At 42.3% G+C, this 23,395-nt stretch overlaps 2 protein-coding genes across 2 annotated transcripts in view; one reads left to right on the top strand and one right to left on the bottom strand.

Annotated features, from left to right (window-relative positions):
- The window catches only part of LOC117817893 (dedicator of cytokinesis protein 2-like), a 107,777-nt gene that overhangs the window by 32,071 nt on the left and 52,311 nt on the right, over positions 1 to 23,395 (bottom strand). The gene's annotated exons all lie outside the window — the stretch shown is intronic.
- LOC117817892 (protein INSYN2B) lies at positions 165 to 23,360 on the top strand. Its single transcript, XM_034690688.1, has 5 exons — positions 165 to 222; positions 11,458 to 13,370; positions 16,187 to 16,261; positions 21,302 to 21,507; positions 21,637 to 23,360. The coding sequence occupies exons 2-4, from the start codon at positions 11,797 to 11,799 to the stop codon at positions 21,483 to 21,485; spliced, it is 1,833 nt and encodes a 610-aa protein (XP_034546579.1). The 5' UTR covers positions 165 to 222; positions 11,458 to 11,796; the 3' UTR covers positions 21,486 to 21,507; positions 21,637 to 23,360.

Genomic DNA, 23,395 nt, shown 5'->3' with positions numbered 1-23,395 from the left:
AGAGAGAGAGAGAGAGAGAGAGAGAGAGGAGGGAGGATCACTGAGCTCCGCGAGCATGCGAGGATCAGCAGCAACAGAATGAGACGGAGAGAGAGATAGAGAGCGGCAAAGAGTGTGAGGAGAGTGCTACACCGGAGTAAAGGACTATCAGAGAGCAGAGAAAGACAATGAGAACACAAACAAGAGGAGAAGCATGTGGACCAAAGAAGGGGACAAGAAAAGGTAAGTGATTGAGAAAGTCAGTGTGTGCATTTTTAGGGTTTGCATAAAAGCCCATTATGTTTCCTTCTGGGTGAAGATGCTCTGTTATGACCCTCTGAAGAATATCTCCAGTCTGATAGCCCGCAGCCTGTACTTTATCTTACTCATGCAAGATTTAAAACACTGGACAGAATATGATCTGAGGTAATGGTGATTGTATGGAGGCAATCGTCAGTGTGCCAACCAGACAAACGCGCAAAATCCTGAGAATTAACCTCTGGATCACTCAAAACAAACAAATTAAGCCCTAATACTTTCTGGATTATTTTGGATATCTTGTTTTCCTCTAACTCAGTGGCTTTGTTTACACTTCTATTACAGAGGGCATCTGTATGTGGGTGTGTGTGTTTTAGTTAAAAGTAGTAGTGTGATCACAGCATCAAAACTGTGTGTGTATGTGCGTGTGTTTGTGTGGCAGGTGAGTAATCCTATCCATCTGTCACAGTGGGATTTGATGCATATGATTACGTCTGTGTGTGTGTCTCCCTGCCTGTGTGTGTGTGTGTGTGTGTGTGTGTGTGTGTGTGTGTGTGTGTGTGTGTGTGTGTGTGTGTGTGTGTGTGTGTGTGTGTGTGTGTGTGTGCAGAGCATATTTGGTGCATGTTTTGCAATGCACAAAATACCATTCATTTACAACTTTTGCTTTTAGTAAAGGTTGAGAATGCCGCGGAGATTCATGTATGTATGAATGTGTGTGCGCATATGTACTGTATGTGTGTGTTCGTCGACTGACCGCTATTAAAAGCCTCTGAACCAATCATCAGAACAGCTCGTGTAGCTTTAATATGGGATTATATTGCAATAACCCTTCTCTTATACACTAATACCGCCCCATGGCATCTGTGTATGTGTTTGTGTGTGTGTGTGTGTGTGTGTGTGTGTGTGTGTGTGTGAAAGAGAGAGAGAGAAACAGAGAGACAGAGAATGTTTCTGTGAAAAGAGGAGAGGAAGAACAAGCACATAAGTGGGATCTACATAAGAGACAGTATATTTTCTATCCATGCACTTAGTATTTATGTAACCTCATCAGTCAGGAACAATTTCCAAATGACACTTTGTGTTTGTAGCTGTGTGTGCGTGTGTGTGTGTGTGTATTTGTGTATTTGTCACACACAAAAAACAGTCTTTTTCAGTCCCACTCAAACACATTACGAAGTAAAAACCTGATTTAAAATCACCTCACTCCATCAGTTGTCATGTAGCTGCTGAAGAACATTTCACTAAAGGAATCTTGTTTACTAAACTTAAAAATGTTGAAGATGTTCTAAATTTGAATCAGTTTGCTCAAAGAATATATAAATACACTGGTGAAGTTTGACCTATATACCAGTGGATGCACATTTGTTGAATAACTGATAGCATAAAGTCATGACGCTTGGATATGGAGGTAGCATGTTGCGGCTTTGTGATTACACGTGATGTATTAGAATCATGCTAAGTGCATTTTTCTGTTTTCATCCAGTGATGAAAAAATGATGCATCACCAACGTATGCAAGAAGAAATCCCATCTGGTACTAATCAAATCTCTATAAATTGCTTCAATTTGTTCATGAGTGTGCCTTTGCTGTTACTGTTATTTATTGCCCAATTTGGTACTTATATTATTTTCTTTTTAAGTCATGTGTTGGTTGCTTTAGGTCAACTAAGTGAAACTAATTTTATATAACTTTTATAACTGAGAAAAATTAGCTTCAAAGTGATTTACATCTCTAATAATAAAAGCATGTAAGCAGTTGTGTGGAGACAATGCTCCACACAACTACAGCACAGAAAGATAAATGACCGAGCTTTGATGCAAATTAAGAAAACCTAATCAAAAGGTTATGACTTTAAACCAGACTGGCTTTGATTACACCGCTTTTTTCCTGAGAATGACAGATGATGGAGAGAAAAAAATAAAGGTTAAGGGAGATTGACAGAAAGACAAAGTCAAACGAAATATGTGTGTTGTGTGTGTGCCTGTGAGTCACTGACACTTGAACCACTCGGCTAACCAGACGGACTGTGAACAAGTGAAGAGAAGAAGATGAGATGGTGTGAAACAAAAAAGGACTTGAGAGTCAGAAGGGCAGGAAGATGGATGAGGGAGAGGTGGGGAGGGCGGCAGGGGCAGCAGGATAGAGAGATGAGAGGAGGAGAGATAGATTGTGGGTTAATGATGGAGAGATTGGACGGGACATGCGGACAGGATGAGTGATATGGCGGGGGGGAGAGAGATGAGATGATAGAGGAGGATTGACAGAAGAGGGAGAGGGCGAGGACGGGTGGATACAAAATTTTGGGTGAGGGTAAAAAGGCTAAATTAGAAAGAGGGGAAAGTTAAAATGAAGAACCCAAACACATCAGTCTATTTTAGTCGCGCTGTAAAGATGCATGTGGTTGTGTTCCTGAAGCACTTTTTCCCCTGTTGGCTCACAAGATCTAATTTTCTGTTTTAGCCTGTTCACCTCTGATGATCAAATATTTGGTGGCAAATATCTCATAAATATTCTGTTTTGCATTCCTTTCCATGGTCTGCTGCTTAACTAACACAAAATCCTCTAGCCCACAAAACAAATAAATTAGGCTGGGGGATGGAATTGTCGATTCTCTGCTCTGTGTCTGTTTTCCACTCTTTGTTCTGTTACAGGTAGTTAACTGGTTGTAAATAAGCTTCCTCCATACAACTAAACCATTCTTGTTTCCCTCAGAGGGCAATCTGACAGCTCATTGCTCTGAATTATGACCCATTTATCTCCCCATAAAAAGTAAAGGGGCTAAAAGGCATTTAAACTTCTTACAAAAAGCTGGATTCACAGAAATGGGCCTAAGAAAAGTTAAAACGTCCTTGATCATTTACTTTAGCTGTAATTTTCACAAGGGTTGAAATTAATATTGAGGTTATTTTATACTTTAAAATGGTCAAGGATCACCAAATTGAATACACTAACAGATAAACATGATGGTTGCTTGGTAACTCTCTAAGCAGATCACATACCATTAAAGCCTACCCCTTATTCAAAGGCTCTGTGGTGCAATATGACTCCTTTCCTCTGTTCAACATTTATCATGTCTGCCTTTAACCTTTCCTACTATATGAAAGGATGGACACCATAAGCTTGAACCAAACACAATACAAAAAGCTTGCATTTAATACATTTAAGAGTCTTTAACATTGACCGTGTATGTAAAATGCAACTGAGAAGACTTTTAATGACTTCGAAGTAATGTGTGTTTTTGAGGTATCCTCTGTGAAATGTGGAAAAGCCTTGACCAGTTTGCCTCACCGATAAAATGAAGCATCAAGAAATCTGATTAAAAATGAGTGCTAACTTATGTATCATTACATACAAGCATACTTGCACTCATGGCAAAGAATAAATATATAAGTTTGTCCAAAGAAAACAACCTTCACTTTTGAGTTCATCTCTAGTTGAAACAACTTAACATTCTCCACATTATCTATCTCACTGTAGTGTTCAAGAAATCAAACATGATAAAAAAACTCATAACCATAATCCTCATTCATGTTCAGAGCAAAGTTAAATCAACCAGGCATATAAAAAAAGGTTTGTTCCTGGAGTTTCAATAATGCTTATAAAACTCTTTGTATTAAAAATGCATTAAGCTACCTTTTTAGCATCTTAAATCTGCAGAAAAAGAGAACTGTTAGAATAATTGTCTCAGGAGGTTGTAGTGTCAGAACCAAGCAGTGACCTCAGATTTTGAAAAATGAAGCTAATGCAAAATACTGAAGTTCCTCGAGTGTTCACTTGAGGATGGCTCCAAAAGCTCAAGAAGCCCCATTAACACCCATGTTACAACACACGCAGATGTGAACTTATAACAACCTAACTTTATAATAACCTGGTAAAACCACCGAAAACAGAGTGCAGTGAAAAACAATTAGCTTAATTCTAACGTTAGCGCAGTCAGTTCATAGCTCATATAAGCATGTGTTAAAATGTGCTTGTAGTAAATACTAGCTTATTTATTTCCACAGCACAGAGATTCAATATGGTGTTTGTTGGAAAGTCCTTATAATATTCCTGATATTAAGTGTTTTAGGATTTTTTTTATTTGACAAGTTGATGAATAAGTCAATAACCAATCTTTAAATGTCTAGCAGTGGAACAAATTTAAGTGCAACTTGAAATAACATAATTGTATGTTGCTTTTTTCCAGTTGTTTTTATTGTATATAATAAACAGGGTTGATTTAAAAAATAGTACATGTTAACACATTGGATCTGTTTGTGGAAGTGTATGCTTCTTTGCTTAGTGTTTGTGTGATCTATTACGTAAATACATCTGCTCAATTTATTCCAAAATATGCCTTCTCTCATGTGTCTGTCTCTCCACTGATTTAACAATATTGCTCAAAATAGATTATTCAATGAGAGGTACCATGATTGTGCTTTTATGCTGTTAGGACTCTGATAATGATGATGACTTACTTCACCAGCCTGACATTGGAATCCTACTCTTCAGAGGCGCTGTGCTACCCCCCCAAAAAAGTGTTATACAGTCTGTGGTCTGTAAACCTTTTCCATACTGTCCTAAAATAATTGTTGTATCTTGGTAACTTACAATGGTTCCAGGCCAAGACTTCCTTTTCTGTGAGCTTTTCATTGTTCAAAGTGTGACTAACAATATGTGGTGAAAGAATAGAGTTACAGTATCTGTTTGAAGAGATGAATCAAAAGAAAAAGTTAGCGCAAGAAATCAGTCAAGTGGTTATTGCATATTGAGAAACCGTGTGAATCCTTTGCTCTATGCATGGACTGTTTTCCCACATGCAACCAAAGCTGCTCAAACCATCTTTGTTATCACTACATGGACTACAAACACACTGAAAACAGAAACAAAAAAATGTTCCCTCTCCATCAGATTCTCCATTTGTGTGCAAATATCTGGTTATACAGATTATAGTAATTGTTATATACATGGTCACATGCCTCTCTCTCTGTTTTTAATATGCTCAGTGGTCAGAGTAAGGGATAAAAAGACTTGATGAAGTACATACATTTTAGCCCTAACAGTCTGAGATGGCTGAACCCGAGCCAACCAACCAAACTACCATCTTGTAATCACATTATATTTGCAGGCTTTTGGGTGCCATGCCAAAAATTACCCTGAGAGGCCATGATCTGACAACGTTTGGTAACCACTGATGTAGAATATAATTAGTTCTATTATTCAGTTTTTTTGGACAACAACAGCTTCCATAGTTTGTGCTTGCTGAGTCGGAGAGACACTTGAGTCCCTTACAATAACTCAGGTTTACACAATCTGCCCCAAACAATTCTTCAATGGATTATGCAGCGTTGGCTGAGATGCTTAGCTTTTGTAATATGAACATTAGCTTTTTAGGCTTGTGGCTCTTCAGTTGAAGTGCTCATTAAAGTGTACTGTCCCTGAAAAATACAGTTGTGCCCAATTAAAATGCACAACAAACCAGTCTGCAGAAAGCTGAGCTGGCTTCCTGCGGCTTTGTGGTCATTACTAAATGCTATCTTCAGCCTGACCTCTTATAAAGTATACCCTGACACTTTATTACTACTACTAATACCTTTCCACATTTCTCTTTTCCCATTAACTTTTACACACAATACTATTCAACACTAAAGGTTAAAAACAAGCTGCCTTTTCTTAGAGCGCTACAGACAGATTCACAGTTTCAACATTTTCAGATATTTTTTGTTGATTCAGGGAAAGCACTGAACTTATAGCCTACCTGAAATGATTTGTTGAGGTGACCTGTCTGACAGCTTGTCTGCTGGTACTATAAACCTTTTTTCAATCATCAGTTATACAAGAAGTCAAAGAGGAGGTTGAATTTGGCAACAACCTTACTGTGCAGACTGTTGTGGCTGAGGGGACAGACATCACTCAAAGCTTGAATCTGTCAGATTTATTTGCTTACATATATGGAAATATAATACCCAGGATTTTGTGTTTGATTGAAAATGTGACATTAATGACATTTGTGTGAAATAATCTCCATGGTCCCTTGATAAATAAAATAATGTGGTAATAACACATAAACTTGACATGCTTTACAATCAAAGGCTAAAATAGGGAATGTTTTTTGGTTTCTTCCGTTCCAGACAGCAGAAGAATAACACAGACTACAACACCCAAAATGCAATGAGCCCCCTGTCTCCACGGGCCAATAAAGTGCTGCATTTGTTCTGCTGTGGCCGTGAGTGGGCGATAGATAGTGAATGAGAGAAGCGGTGTGATTACAGAGCAGTAAAGCGAGCCTTAGTCTCAGTGACACACACACACACACACACACACACACACACACACACACACACACACACACACACACACACACACACTCAAAGACACAAACACACACACCACAAGCAGGCCCGTCAATCGGTGGTTGAAGAATGAGGCTAACCTTGAGACGACAGGGGACTCGATTCGCTGGAGCATTCAGCATTCTGTTACCCCTGCAGAGATGTGGGGGCGCACTAATTTACCCAAATGTTACCACATACACGCACACACATTGAAACATGCGCACACAAGTGCAAATTTACACACACACAAACACACATAAACACACTCTCTCTCTCTCACACACACACACACACACACACACACACACACACACACACACACACACACACACACACACACACACACACACACACACACACACACACACACACACACACACACACACACACACACACACACACACACACACACACACACAGACAAGGCCATGCTGAGACTAACTAAACCCACCAACTGGTAAATTAAAATCATTGCATGTATAAACAAATTTCATAAAAAGCTGCACTCTGTTACGAAACTCCCTGTAGTGTTTAAAAGCTCTATGGGTGTGTGTGTGTGTGTGTGCATGTTTGTGTGTGTGAGAGTCTGATGACAGATACTCAAGCACACTTGCAGTGTGTATTGATTACTGGCAGACAGTGTGTGCAGCTCCCCAGATCCCCTGCTTCCTCTTTAATGTCTCCTAACACATCTTTCCCTCCTCCGTGCCTCTCTCTTTATTGTTTTACAAACTCTATCAGACACTTGTGGAGATTTTAACACAGGAAAACTGCCCTTTACACATCTTGGACACACACACACGCACGCACACTCAAGAACCACTTTCATCTGCTCTGTACTATTTCTCCTTCATCTTGTCTCTGCCCCCTTTATCCCTTCTCCACCTTTCCACACCTCCTTGTGCTGCTGTCTTCGCCTGTCCTCTCCCCTCTCCTCCCTCTTCATCCCCCAGGCTGACAGGGTTACCTCCCTCTCTCCTCCATGTTCATTTTGCACAGCCGGAGGTTTGAGAGACTTAGATTGAATACAGAGACAGAGGGAGGGGAGTGAGACACACGCAGCAAATCAAAGTCAGCATGACAGAGATGGGAAGGTGGGTGGTGAGAGAAAAAGTGTAACAACAAATAGAAGTATGGATGAGAAACACAAGCGACAAGAGGGGAGTGATGTCCAATAAGATTTAGAGGGAGAGCTGTGTGAATCAGAGGCACTGATTTCTGACAAGTTGGAGTTGTTTTTCTCTGACAGTGTACAGGTCGGGGGTGAGACTTGAGATGCTAGAAACAGATATGAACACAAAGTCTTACACACAAACACAGATAGGGGGGTAATTGTGAGAGAGAGAAAGAGAGAGAGAAAGTTCTTTGCAGCAGGTGCTCTGGTGTCTGGTGTAGCTGCTGGTGGAAAAGACAAATGCTTAGAAATGAGCTGCAGTGAAATTACCTTCAATTGACTTAGTCTGACTCCCAAGGCAAACTGCTTGACTATATACACTCATACACACACACACACACACACACACACACACACACACACACACACACACACACACACACACACACACACACACACACACACACACACACACACACACACACACACATACCTATGCACGCTCATCTGCAGTCATGCCTCTCTTTGTTGCACAGACAAACAGTGGTTTGTTCTCTCATTCTCTCTCTCTCTCTACGCTTCTATCAGGAAGAATATCATCATCATCTGCAATTTCTTTTTCACAAACAACACATCTCATTCCTCATCCGCCTGGCAGCCCTGCTTTTCAACTAAATCTCCATACTCTCTTTCTCTCTTACCAACACATAAATAAACAAGATACACTTGAATGACAAAACTATATAAATCCTGGATTTTGTGCAACCTCTGGGTCAAGATTAGTTGGCCCCACGGTTATCACAGTTGCCATGGTAACCAATCATAAACAGTCTAGGCTGTCAATTGACAGCCTAGACCGTAACCCTCTGTGAGCTCGCGGGCAACGTGGCAGTCCTTGGGCCAAGCTGACTGTCAAGATATCTGTAAAAATAGCAGCAGCGTGTCACTGAAGCAGAAACCCTTTGATAGTGCCGTATATAGAGACCTTGCATTTTAAAGCTCCAGGATCTCTTCAGTGACATTTTCGAGGACGATTATATGCCTTTGTCTTGAGCACTGACTGTCCAAAGATGTGAGATGAAACCTGTTTTTCAGTAAACACGTCAAAAAGTTACATAAAAATGGGATAAGACAGAGAGAAGTCTAAAATTAATCTGCAGACATTGTTACTGCAGCCCATCGGCAGGCCCAGCAGCATTATAAACTGTATTGCTTCTGTTTTGAATATTTAATGATTTTAAATGAAACCTGAAATTCCAAAGAGTCTGGTGATATTAATTACACTTTCTGTCAGGGTGAAGAGAATTAAACGGCTAAAATGCCATTTTCGAAATCTGCTCACGCTGTCAGACCAGAGTGTGACATCAGGCTTTAAATGAGCCAATATAGGTCACAGAGAGCAGCACTATGACTGAACAAGTGCATGACTCTGCTCCTGAATGCATATGAACTACAACTGCAGCAGTCAGGCTCATCACAGTCAATGTGAGTTAGTGGCTGTCCATGAGGAAGAACATTTTAAGCTGCTGCAGGGGCAATGCATGCTGACAGGTGGATTTTTAGACACCCCTGAAAATTTTAAACATGACATTTGCCTTTTGCTTTAAGGGCTTTTAACTTTTGTCAGCACTTTGTGGGTTAACTAAGTGATATGTGCAAAATGCCATAATTAACCTGTTTGTAAAATGTTGCGCTGGTCCAGCTTTGAACGATTACAGCAAAGATCTGTGATGTGTTGTGGCACCATGTCTGCATGCAGCTGTTCATGTGTGTGCCTGCTGGCAGCAAATACAGCCAATACTGACTGCAAGATATACAGTATCTCACAAAAGTGAGTACACCCCTGGCATTTCTGCAAATATTTAATTATATCTTTTCATGGGACAACACAGAAATGACACTTTGATACGATGTAAAGTAGTCAGTGTACAGCTTGTTTAACAGTGTAAATTTACTGTCCGCTCAAAATAACTCAACACACAGCCATTAATGTTTTAAGCACCAGCAACAAAAGTGAGTACACCCCTAAGTGAAAATGTCCAAATTGGGCCCAAAGTGTCAATCTTTTGTGTGGCCACCATTATTTTCCAGCACTGCCTTAACATTCTTGGGCATGGAGTTCACCAGAGCTTCACAGGTTGCCACTGGAATCCTCTTCCACTCCTCCATGATGACATCACAGAGCTGGTGGATTTTAGAGACCTTGTGCTCCTCCACCTTCCGTTTGAGGATGCCCCACAGATGCTCAGTAGGGTTTAGGTCTGGAGACATGCTTGGCCACTCCATCACCCTCAGCTTCTTTAACAAGGCAGTGGCCGTCTTGGAGGTGTGTTTGGGGTCGTTGTCATGTTGGAATACTGCCCTGTGGCCCAGTTTTTGAAGGGAGGGGATCATGCTCTGCTTCAGTATGTCACAGTACATGTTGGCATTCATGGTTCCCTCAATGAACTGTAGCTCCCCAGTGCCGGCAGCACTCATGCAGACCGAGACCATGACACTCCCACCACCATGCTTGACTATAGGCAAGACACACTTGTCTTTGTACTCCTCACCTGGTTGCCCCAACACACGCTTGACACCATCTGAACCAAATAAGTTTATTTTGGTCTCATCAGACCACAAGACATGGTTCCAGTAATCCATGTCCTTAGTCTGCTGTCTTTAGCAAATTGTTTGCAGACTTTCTTGTGCATCACCTTTAGAAGAAATGTGAGGGGTTTACTCACTCTGATTTGAATATGTGCAAATAAAGAGGGAGCTGCTTAAAATGTCAGACTTTCATCCAGAACATGTCTGAAGTGTAGTGATGCATTTTTAAGTCACACAATTGGAAAGCAATATGAGCTAGAGCACTCAGAATTAATTTCAGAGTTTGATGTGTGTGATTGGGAGACTCAGTTATCCGAAAGAAGAGCAATCATTCTACCTGGCGATATCAATGTCATGCCGGAGTATCTAATAAATTGCATTTGTAGGCACAAACAACCTGCTATCTTTTTCTTTAGTGTGAGTGTGTATCCTGCCAATAGGCCCTGCTGCAATGGCCCAATTTTCTCCTGAGGAAAATGGGTTATAATATAATCTTGCCCCAATTTTTATTAGCTCACAGTGTCATGCTTCAAAATCAATTCTTAAGTTATTTGATGTGATTAAAATTCAAAGGTTAATTTGCTCACTCTTCAAACAATTGAGTAATTTTGACCGAGGATTTTAATGAAGAAACGAGTGAACAGGTGAGGATAAACTGAAACACAGATGTGCAGAGATTAATGTTTATGCATAACGCATTGGAAAAACCTCGTTTATGAGACATGCCCAGACATGATACAGCAGACTGCTGTGTAAGGCGAACATAATCATCCTCATCACTGATTGACGGGCCTGCTAATCATCATTTAACAAAGAACGGCAACAACATCTGTAGTCCTAAACGTATGAGATTTAATGACCCGGCTCCTGGGCTGTGTGTGCAACTAGCAACTTTATGGAGACATGCACCGTTAGCCTTCATATATCTCTGGTCTTTTCTCTACCTTGAAGAGAAACATCTTGATGAGATTTAGTGTTTTGCCTCTGTTACTCCCAACCTTCTGCTCTAATAAGAGGTTGATAGAGTTCTATCGATTTGGTCAGTGTGTGCGTTCAGTCGAGGTCGAAGCTTTTATGTGGTGCTTTACGTGCCTAATGTCTGTGTCTTCTAGCCAATCTGACCGCTGATTCCCCGTCTCCCTCTTTTCGTCAGTCGTGTCTCTCATTCATTGCCTCTCTCTCTCTCTCTTCTCTCTCCAGAGCAAACCTGCATTGCCCAGAAAATCCCTCCAACTCATCATCTTCGGCCCACTGGTTAGAGACTGAGAGAAGCCTTGAAAGTGATGTCCAATCAGAAGCAGCTGAAGTAGTAAGGAGGTCATTAATGGAGGGACACTGAGAGTGTATTGGATATTGAATTTCTGACTCCAGCTTCCACATACAAACTCTCTCTCTGTGCTGCAAGCGAATACATTTGTTTGCATAAACAAAAGCTGGAAACATTTCAGCCTTCTTCAGCCCTGCTGACGTCAGCTGATGTCACCGCTGGATTCCACCCCACTCAGCTCTGCAGGAGGCTGAGGCGACCTGCAGAGGAGCATGGGCAGGAGGGTGGCTGACCCAACCAATCCAGTGCCTGCGCTGGGTGTTCCCCTGGCAGGGGGACGATGGGGCCCGCTGTGCAGTGTCGGGGTGCAAACATCTCCCGGACTGCGGACTCTTCCCTCCCTCAAACTACACGGAAGTCAACCAGTCAACATGCATCGGCCAGCCGCTATGGCAACAGACAAAACAACAACTGCGGAGAAGGCCGGAGTGACCGGGAGTGACAGCAGCAGTCTGCCAGTGTCCAAGGAGACGTCTCAGAACGAAATCAACAGCCTTACGCAGGACGACATGGGGTCGCAGGGGTCGGGCAGCGGGATTTATTGCCAGATCAAAACTATACAGACAAACCCAAAGGAGATACGGGTGAAAAGGACAGCTCGGTATACAAATGGTAGTGTGGTAGCCTCTGATGCACTGGGAGGGGTTTGCTCTGAGGCAACTGAAGGTAAAGAACTGCCTCAAGAGAGGAGAAGAGTGCAGTCTTTACGTGGGGAAGGCCATCGCATGGTTGTGAAGACAGGGAGTGTTTGTACAACCATGCACGCCACTCCACCACGGCCCTGTCGAATGATGGCCACTTCCCCACAGAGCCTCTGTGGCACATGTGGGAGGAGACGATCACAGATTACACCATGCACGGGAGCATGTCGAAGGAAGGCTGTCAGTCAAATATCAGCAAGCCAGACTTTACCTAATCCACCACGGAAGCCATCTGTGGCTCACAACCAGTCAAGAAAAGAAACTTCTCTGGACTCTAAGCCTCACGTAAAGAGCATGGACACAGCAAACACCTCAACGCACACATCAGTAAAGACTAGTCAAATACCACAGCTTTCACATACTATACCAAAAACCCACAGCTCACATTCCAACAGCACAGCACATGCCAAGAACAAGGGCAAAGATTCAAAGCCTCAGGCAAGGCCACATTCTGCAGACTTCATGCATTATAGGGACTCAGCCACTCAAACAGCAGAGACACACTTGCACAACAGCACTGACAAGACCCCAGCTACTGCACTCACACAACGAGCACTCACACCATCTGCAGAAGTGCCAGAACCACATCCAACTGACTCACATAAGCACGAATTGGCTAAAACGCAGCACAGTGATGAACACACACACCAATTCACATCAGTCCATATCACTTCTAAACCTCCTTCCCTTCACAGTGACTCAAAGTCTTTGAACACCCTGACACTCCCGCAAAAAAACTCTCCCAAGCTCACTTTTTCCAAACCATCCACTCCTGTAGCGCAAACCAAAAACACCCCGCAGAAGGCAAATACCCCCCAAGAAACATCCTCCGAACGGACCAAACTCAAGGGCTACACCAAACAGAAGAGCAAATCATTCGATGACCACACTCTGCCTTGTAAGACTCATCTGAAAGCACACTGTAACGGGGCTCCCGGAGGATTGCTGACTGGACGTGGAGTGAACGCACCGCTGGAGAGACAGTTGCAGAGTGTGGAGGAGAACCTGGTGTCCAACCAGGAGAAGATCAAGGTGCTTCTCAACGTCATTCAGGACCTGGAGAAGAGCAAGGCACTCAGCGAAGGGTGAGAGAAGGGAACTGGGGAGGGAAACTATTAGGAAGGAGACATGGAAGAGAATGTATAGAATTGGAGGATGATGGCATTTTACTAAAAGGAGTTAAGGTTTTCAAATTAGAGAGCACAGAGTTCTTTGATGCAGTGGGGGTTCTGGGGAGGGACCAACAGGGGCCAGTGCCCCTGTAAAACTGAACCTCTCTCATAGTTGAAGTGTACCTCTAATGAAAACTACAGACCTCTCTCATCTTTCTAAGTGGGAGAACTTGCAAAATCGGTGGCTGACAAAATACTTTTTCGCCCCAATGTATATGTCTAGTATATAGGGATGCACTGATGTTTTGCCAGTTTGTTCTCAACCGGTCCTCGCCCTTCTCAGTCTCCTTTGTCAGGGTTTAATGTGTCCCTCTGACAGCACCCTTGGCCTCAGCCTGGCCCCCCAAGTAAAATTGGTCTAGAACCGCCACTGCTTTGATGCCGCCTTTAATGCAGTATTGGATCTTGATAAGTATGCGAGGCAATGCACCAATGCAATAAAAAAACTAGGCCACTGGTCTGAGGTAAATCATAACGTTAGAATCACAGTGTTGTGCAAGCAGAACATATCACGTAAGGCAAACAAGCTAAATGTCAGCCATCAGTGGATTTCCACCTTTATCATCTATAGTTTCTTAATTAAACTAGTATCAGAATTGTCCATGCAACCGTCTAGTGCTCAGGTTCATGTATTAAAATTGTATCAATATTGAGAAAAAAATGCCATCAGAAAACATAAGAGCTAGAGACAAAGGCGAACGAGGTAAAAGACACACAAAGATAAAGAGGAAAACAGGGATGGATAAGAAAAAGATGAAGAAGAGGTAGAGATATTTTGCAAAAAAGACAGTCTTGAAGTTTGAGTGTTAGAGAGTGAGCTGAAGTGATAAGGAGAGGGAGAAGAGAGGATGTCAAGGGGAGTGCACAGGATTAAGAAGAGTGCATTTGAGTTTTTATAGCAATATATACCGACAGGCTTTCAAGTCCATGTAATAGATTTTAAATGTCAGCCAGGCCTGAAGAGAATTGCTGTAGTGTGTGTGTGTTTGAGTGTGTGTGTGTGTGTGAGATTCCAGCCCGCAGGGATATATGATACCTGCCAGCCTGTAGTAAATGCTAGCAGATCCTTCCTCTGTCCTTTTATCCTATATAGCCTACCTTATAGGGTTTGGAATTCCCAGTGTGACTTTACCCCGGGAGGCGTTACAGTAACAAGCTCAACAAGTTAAACTAATCAGGGTTCTCTTTCGTCTTCCCTCTCATTCTTTTGATTATTAATCACCCTGTCCTCCCTCTTATCCTTTGTTTCTCTCCTCTTAGCTTTCCGTACTTCAATTCAATCGACATCCTCCTCCTTTTCAACTTCCTTTAAGCTATTCACCCTCCGCCCTCGCATCACTCTCACCTCGCCTTAATTAATACCTTTTCTCTCGCCTTATCTTTTCTTTCCTTCTCCACCACGTGAATCATCCCTACTGTGAATCACTCCTTTGCCCTCTCTCTATTTTTTGATCTTCCCCTCCTCTTTCTCAGCCCCGACAGCCTGTCCATCACTCTCCCCTGCTGTCAAGTGTTGACTTTCACTCTGTTTTGCCCCCCTCGTCCCCCGCCCTCTTTTGCTCTGCATTCTTTACCTCTTTTACCACATCCACCTTCACCTTAACTGTCAGTTATTCTTTTTCGTTTTCCTCCCTCAACTCCCTTTCTCCCATTCCTTTTTGTATCTCTTATTTCCACTGGTTTCTCTTCACATCCCAAGCATCCTAAAATGAAATATGTACCATTAAAATGATCAGTCTAAAGGCTCATTTAAGCTTCCTTAACAAATGAAAATAGACGCAAACATTTTGAACAATCTAACCCATATACTTCCTTTATGTCGGGATGTATGGATGTCAAACGAGGCATCCACCAAAGGGGGCTCGAACACACCAGTCAGCACTTCTCCTTTACTGCCATCCAACATGACATTCAGTTACAGTCTGATCTTTCCTCAGCTGACTCTCCCTGAGCCTGGGAGAGGCAACATCACATATGTTTAGAGTCTCTTACCAACCTGCACAAACTTTCCAGTACGTACAGTACAAGCCAGTATGTTCCTTTGCACTATCGCCCAAGGCAAATGTCCCCTCTGGAACAATACAGTATATCTAATCTAATCTTATCTAGCAGTCGTCGTTGAGTTTTGCTTGTCTAGCTTGAGTCCGTAAACTAGGGTTAGGGTTATGGTCAAACAAGCGCAGAGAAGGGGCGGAGTCCTCCATCTGTATGTGTACCAGATGTAGATCATAAATGAGCCTTAACTCCCCCCAAACCACCTTCTTACATCTTTTAACTCCCACTGTCCCTCCTTCTTTATGTAACAGATGTATCCAGCTCCAGACTAATCCCAATCAGATTACCTTTGAGAGATGCAATTAATGTTTAAGCTGCACAACAAGGCTCCTAAACTCAGCGTACATGCTGCCCTACCCTATGCGATACTGTAAGTGTGTGTATGCTTGTTGTTGGGATGCTCATGCTGAGTGTGTGAGGCCTTTTGTTGGTTCGAAATTTCAAACGTTTATCCTCTGCTGTCACACAGAATTACAAAATTACAAGTCCAAAGGGCAAGTTGTCGGCAGCTGATTCATAAAGATCCTTTCTTTTTAGTTGGATGTTGTTCTTTCAGCAGGGGAAATAACTGAAATAATCACACAATAATGGAAATATAAAAGGTTTTTGTAACATCAGATGTTTAGGTATTATACTGCGAGTGTGTGAATGTTTTACATCTGTTGTTTCTGCAGTCGCAGCTCATACAGAACTGGTCAGGACATAAACAACTGCCCCACCTGCCAAAAGACAGCCTGCATCATCTACAGGTAACCTGATCCAGATAATGAGCTTACTGCGTTACATAATCCAACAAAGACAACTCATTCTCTCTTTGAGCTCAACAAACAGCCCTGAAACTTCTCCTATAGGGATCTGTACGCCTTTTGTTTTTTCCCAGCGTTCCCAGGTTTTATCACTTATTCAGCACATCTTTTGTTTTTGTTTTATATTCATTAGCTTTTCTTCCTAGTATCCTGCTGTCTCTGCCCTTTTCTTTCTCACCGATCATTTTGCTTCATATAGAATATATCCTATAATATGAAAGATGTGCAACTGTGAGTGATCCCCTCATCCATATTAAAATGAATACATGCAGTTTCCTGGAGATTAAAAGGGATCCTCTCCCCAGGAATGTTATTTGCACACCAAAGAGTGTGCACAAACACGCAAATTAATTCAGCACCTAAATGATGTCTTTCCTGATCCACTCATTCCTTGTGTGTGAGCAAAATAATTAATTTCATTCTTAGCTCTTATTGCAATTTACAAAGACGTGCACTCAATCTGATATCACATACTGCAGTTGAATCCTCCCATCGCCCCCAGCTCATCTCTCTCTTATCCTCATCTTTTCATTATGTAAATTATTCCATCTCTTCATCCCATACCTGCTCAGCCTCTCTTTCATTCATCTTTAACTTTTGAATCTAACCAGCTTCATCTGTACATCCTCTGCTCATTCCATCTGTCAAATGGTAAAGCTACAATCACCTGTGCCCCACCTGCAAGACTCCAAGGCCCTGTCTCTGCACGAACTGTAACTGTGAAATTTTTACAAACGCATCAGCTTCAAAGTGAAAACAAAATAATACATAAACATTGACTTGCTGTAACAGGGATACTCTTAAAATAACCTCCCTTTGGCATAGAGGTTGTGTGTGTGTATGTGTGTGTACGTGTGTATCACACAAAGGCTTGCAGCTAATTCTGCTTGTTTACCGTGGTATATCAACCTTCCTTGCAGGCCACAAGGGATAAAGACACATTTTACAGGGCCCTTATCTTTCCAGCTCTGCATAATTTCCATCAGTCCAACATCTGCATCCCCCCAGTATTTTTACTTTCTCTCCTCAGCTGTTACACTTCTCCAACTCCCACTTCCTCCTCATTCAATTTCCTTCTCCCCTCGATCTTAATTAGCACAGCAGGATCCTAAGACCAGCAAGTTGTAATGAACGCCAAAGGGAGAGGACTGCCACATGGCTACATGTTCATCCACTTATATATCCATACAGATGTGTGAAGATGTAGATGACCTCAAGCAAATCCCCAAAGCAACTGTTTGGAAGCACATACACCTAAAGATGAAAACAACAAGCACAAGCTGGAATATTTAATGTGGCCTTACAATTGGCTGAAGATTTGGTCATTCATGCATAGGGATCAACAGAGATTTAGCAGCATTTTAACACCTATAGAGGTCGTTTCTAAAGCCCAGTTTCAGCCAAGCGGTTCAGTTCAGTTCGTCTTGGTACAGCACCCATTTTATGACATTTCCATTGACTAAAACCGGGACAGGTCCCCAAATTACCGAGTTGTACCGTCCCACTTTTTGGTACCCTTCTGTTGGGGTACCAGACATACAGATCCGACACCAGAAGGTGGAGATAGAAACACTGCAGTCCGTTGATTGGTCGAAAGGATCGTCACTTCCTGTGCAACAGCGGTAATAAAGAACAACACATAACCCTGCCATGTTTAAATCTCCAGTGGACTTTGGGAAGATAACTTTTTTTGTTTGGAAAATGGAATCAAGAAACAACGTTCCATGGTTGACCACGGAGGTGCAGACTTTCCTCACATTTTTCTTCTTCGTTGAATTTATTAGCAGGGAACGCTGTGTTCCGCTGCCATGACGTCACGCTATTACGTAGCTGACGAGGCTATCGGCATCCAGCTTACACGCCGCCCATCAAGTAGGGCATGGTTCGCTGTGGAAACGCAAACAGGATCAGGCGTTACCAAATCCGACCCGTACCAAACTGTACTGATCCATACCAGACCGCTTGGTAGAAACGAGCCATAAGTGAAAGCACCCAAAATTGTCTGGTTCAGCCTGTTTAATGTAAGGGATGACTGTCTGATAACCTCGTAAGTTAAATATTGTGAGGTCTAGGCCTCTTCGTCACACAACAACGAGACCTTCTGATTCAGAAAGCAGTGACTGGCTAAGTGGTGAAATTGTCATTGGTTGGAGTACCATGACTTGCCTTTCACAACCCTACCAATGAGAGAAAAAAAAAACTGTTTTAAATTCATTTCTAAAAGTGAATTCAATTTAACAGCATTTTAAAAGGCAACCAACAAAAACAGAAATCGATTTATGCTGATTATATATTGATATTCTCTCTGGGAAATAAGACATGAGAAGATGATTATTCTCTCAGTTTGGTAATGTTATGACACCTATCGTTAGTAGGGAACACAAGAAAACATGGAACAATGGTAAGGAAGACTTTTAAAGGACTTAAATTTTGATAACTTCTGACTTGTTGGTGGAGTTTTAAAGGCCCTGAGACTAACCCTGATCTCAAGAGGATGTGATTCTTCTCACATCATTACCATCCCTCTGTCCTTTTTTCTTAGTTTCAAAGATTTTACTTCCTGCTCCACTTTCCCTTTGTTTCACAAGTACATGCAAATATAATCATATGTTTATAAATATTACACAACAGAAAGCTTCTTCCTGAAGCTTTTATAAGACACTTGTGTGTGTACACGGCATTTGCATACAGACAAGCACTTCAACATACCAATACCAAGATATGTACATATTTAATGCTATGTGAGGGATGTTAACGACGAGCAGATATGTAAAAATGCTCCCTAATCATTTTCAAATGATGTATCAGTACAGGCATCTTGGGAAGAATCACTTTTTTAAGCACACATGAAAAATAAATTTCAGTGACAATCACACATCAAAGCAAAAAGAACAAAAGCTGTTCTTGTTTGATTGGGCAGTCTCAGCCTTATCAAACCCTCAGAGAGGATTATGGGTAAAGAGGATGTGAGATAGGGAAAGTGAGACAAACACGCAGAGGATGAAGTACGCGTGGGACCGAAGCATCCATTCCAATGATTGGTGGAGAAAAAAGGGGTCTTGATGTGGGCTGGCTGCCTGAAGATGTTTTGCTTTTGTCAGTCCTAATTAATCTGTGTGATGAGAGACAACAGCGACAAGGAGTTGTGACGGCAGCTTTGTTCTCACACGGAGCTTTAACAGCTTAAACACACACTCTGACATATGCAGACACCACACATCTAAAGCTGTTCCCTCACTTTCTGCTCCCATGTGTAAGCTTATTATAGAACAAATTCACACACCTCCACCCTGTCCACTACATGACTCACCTCTGCTCTCACGTTAACCAGGAAGTGAAGCTTTTAAAAATTGAACAGGCTTGTCACAGACATGCATGCTGCTGCAAAACTACTAAAAATGACAGCTAGCAGGGGGAACCAAGAGCAGAAGCTTTTCCCACCGTGCTGTAATCCCATGAACAATAGCAAGAGAGGTAGGTGTGAGTACAGAGAGGTAGTTAAAGAAGATTTAAAGCGTGAAATGAAGTGTGTAGGTAAAGAGAAACGCAACAAAGAAAAGTCCTCAGTTCTGAAACTAAGTACTCTATAAATTGAGTAAATGTAGGACATGTTGACCAATTTATCTTTTCTTTACTTTGTGTGTGTAGTCATCTTATCATTTATTCATGTCTCCCTTCCTCTCTCCCCACTAAAGCTTTTATTTCCTCCCCTTTTTCCCTCCTTTCCTAACCCCCTTCATCCCAGCTGTGCTCTTTCTAGGGGACCACAGACCTTTCTCCCCTCCTCTCTCCTGTTCTCCTAGAGCACTCATCCTCTCCTCCTTTACCTCTCTTCTGTCTTCACTCCTTTTTTTCTGCATTGACCTCTCTGCCCTGTTTTATTAAGGCTTGCCTTTCTTTCATCTGTCCATCCCTCCATCTCCCTGAAGGAGCACTTTCCCTATACGTTCCCTTTTTTCTTCCTCTCTCAGCTGTTGGGCTTGTTGAGGAAGATGCACACGACGGATGTCAGGGGAGCACGTTTATGTTTGTGCAGCATGTGTGTGTGTGTGTGTGTGTGTTGGGATGTTGGGATGCTGGAGGTGGAGAGGGTGGGGTAGTTTTCTCTGCTCCCCTTGCCTCATCATTTGGCTCATTAACTCCAGATGCCAGGCCCCTATGCTGCAGCTCCACCCCAATAACACGACTCAGCACACACACTCTGTCACACACAAAAACACGTTTACCACAAGGGGAAGAAAACTCAAAGTCTACTACGCTATGACCTGCAGCGGTGGACACTTCAGAGAGATATTGAGAGAAGAAGCTTCAGAGTAGGGGAGGATGAGAGGAGCATAGAAAAAGAAAGCCATGAGGGTCTGCTTTGAACACATCACAAGAGCAAGAAAAAAAATCCTCTTTTGCTCCCTCCTTTTGCCCCCCCATTTTGCAAATTCTCTTTTCCTCTCTTCTTTCCATTACTCACCTTTTCTTTGCTGTTCTCCTTTTCATTCTCCTCCCACCCCCCCATCCCAGCAGCCTGTGATCTATGGGTGCATGAAGTGCAGAAGAATGCTACAGACGTGAAATGAGTGCTGAGTTGAGACCTGAGTGAATGTGTGTGTGTGTGCTGAAGCTGCATATATCTAAGTAGAGAACACAACATGGTTTAACATCTCCGTATAAAACTACATTATGCTAAAGCATCACCTCTCTTTAAGGTGTCAGCACTTTGAGACTACATATAAATGTCACTAAAACTCCTTCCCTCATCTTTTCCCTTATCCCTCTCTTTCTAATCTTTCTTTGTGCTCCGTAGACCTCAAATCTTTCCCACATCCCTCTTCTCAGCGCCGACACCCCCCTACCCCCTCCCCTGCATCTAATCTCTTTTTGGGGAAGATGAGCTATATAAATAAATTTGCCTTGATGTGGCACAACCTCTAAATCATGCTCCCTCCTTTCCCCCTTCAGCTGTTCTCTCTATTTCTCTCTCCTCCCCAGTGTGGAGCATGATTTCCGACAGCAGGAGGGACGCTTCCAGGGGGTAATAGAAGCCCTGGAGGGAGAGTATGATGTGCCTGCACCCACCCTGCCCAAACCATCGTCGGTCTCTTCCGTCGTGAGCCGCCCCAGCGCCAAGGCTCGAGTCAAGAAACTCAGAAAGAAGTGTTTCTGGTGGCTGTGAACTTTAAAGAACCACAACAAGGGTGATTATATGAAAGGAGACCACACAGCTTTGGAATACAGCATCTCTCCCATGGTCTTGTGGGTGTGAAGTTTGTTTACCTGTCATTAAAATCAGCTGAGGAATTTTCCATTTTGCATGCCTGTTAAAGGCACTTTTCCCAGAGCAAACCATCAGAAGCCATGAAAAATATCCAACAGGGGACCAGTTAAAGACAGAGTAAATGCATAATGGGGACCAAAAAGCTGCTAAACTTTCCCTCCCAGATCCATCAGAGCAAGATCACTCGCTTCATGGGCTGATTAACTTTAACTTTAAGTGAGGACACTGTTTTCTCAAAACTATTCTGTGGAACTGGCACCTTGGATGACACACGGGCATACTGTTCGTCACTCGGTGTGGTGGCTGTGGAGACGGATGGACGGTTGTATGAACGGATTTAAGCCAAGATTGATTCCACACCTACAGCTGTGAACAAATCTTTACAATAACTTTGGCTGCATTACAGCAATAAGGCAGAGGAGCCGGAACAATTCTGGAATGAAACGACTAATAGGAATTCCGTGGCTTTGGAGAGCAGAGCAGCCAAAAAATTAAATGTAGCAACAACCGAAGAGCCGAGTGGATACGCATTAAACAAGCGGATGAGCTCTCTGGAAACAAAGAGACAGCTGGCTGGATGGGTATCAGGGTTTTGGAGCGCAGCGTGCTGATTGTATTAAGAATACATTAAGAGACAATGTGATGGGCAGCTGATCACAGACTGACAAGCCCTGTCAGATTATAAAAAATTCTGTCAATGCTGTCTGACAGAGTGATTGATTCTGTCCTATATTACCATCCAAAATGGAGTGTTTTTTTGTTTTAATGTACGCTCACTTATACACACACACACACGCACTTGCATCCAAATAAATGCATTAAGGGGCATTTAAAACACATGCAGTATGCATTCAGAGAAATTTAAATAGTTGTGCAAACACACATACCTGCACACCAGGGGGAGACCAGTGTCAATTCACATTGTTGGTCATTAATCACATTTTAAAGATGTATCAGTGTTATTGAAATATGAGTTGATTAGATACTGATACATTATGAATAATTTACACAGTACGTACATCTTTGTGTTTGAAGTTTCTCTGAAGTTCACGTGCAAGAGTTATGCAGAAGTGGAGAGCTGACAAAACATTTTTCTGACTGCCAAAAATTCCCAGCATAATAATCTTTGGAAAAACTCCAAATCACAACCAGCGCTTTAATCACATGACATGTAAGAGATAATCATTCCCTTATCAACTTGCTGCATCATTTGTTCTGTAGCATTCAGGCAACACTTCTGCCAGCTCATTAATCTAAGTCGCACTAAAACTGACCCTGCAGGTCTGTGAATCAAATGTACATGTATATTAAAGAATCTGTATACTCTATCATACAGGGAACATTATTACATTTAAAAGTACCAAAATCATATCTTTGTAATACCGAAACAACCACAAAGAGGATTATGACATTCTACAACAAGCTGTTCTGTCAGGCAAACCTGTTATTCAGACTTACAAGTCTGCAAAAACAGCTGTATGGGTCCATCCCTGTTACAAAAACACAGCCACACTCTCACTTTGCACACACACATACACAACCATTTGCACACTGCTTAGTTTACAATAGTTTGAGCATAACCACTAATCTTACAAGGGCCTACTTCAGCTGCTGGAAGACAAGATGCCTCAAATTAGAATCCTGGATGACACCACACTCGCTAATTAATCAAAACAGTCTGTGAGCTCCCATGATGCCCCTTTCTTCCTGATCTTCCTCTTGTATGTACAACAAAAGTGTGTATTTTAAATAAAATGTGCTGTTGTTGACATACTTTCTGATTCAGCATGATATTGCTTACAGGCAGG

The sequence above is a fragment of the Notolabrus celidotus genome, chromosome 8 (genome assembly GCF_009762535.1).
Source record: "Notolabrus celidotus isolate fNotCel1 chromosome 8, fNotCel1.pri, whole genome shotgun sequence".
NCBI classification, from domain to species: Eukaryota; Metazoa; Chordata; class Actinopteri; order Labriformes; family Labridae; genus Notolabrus; species Notolabrus celidotus.
This window is presented reverse-complemented; position numbering and strand designations above follow the sequence as displayed.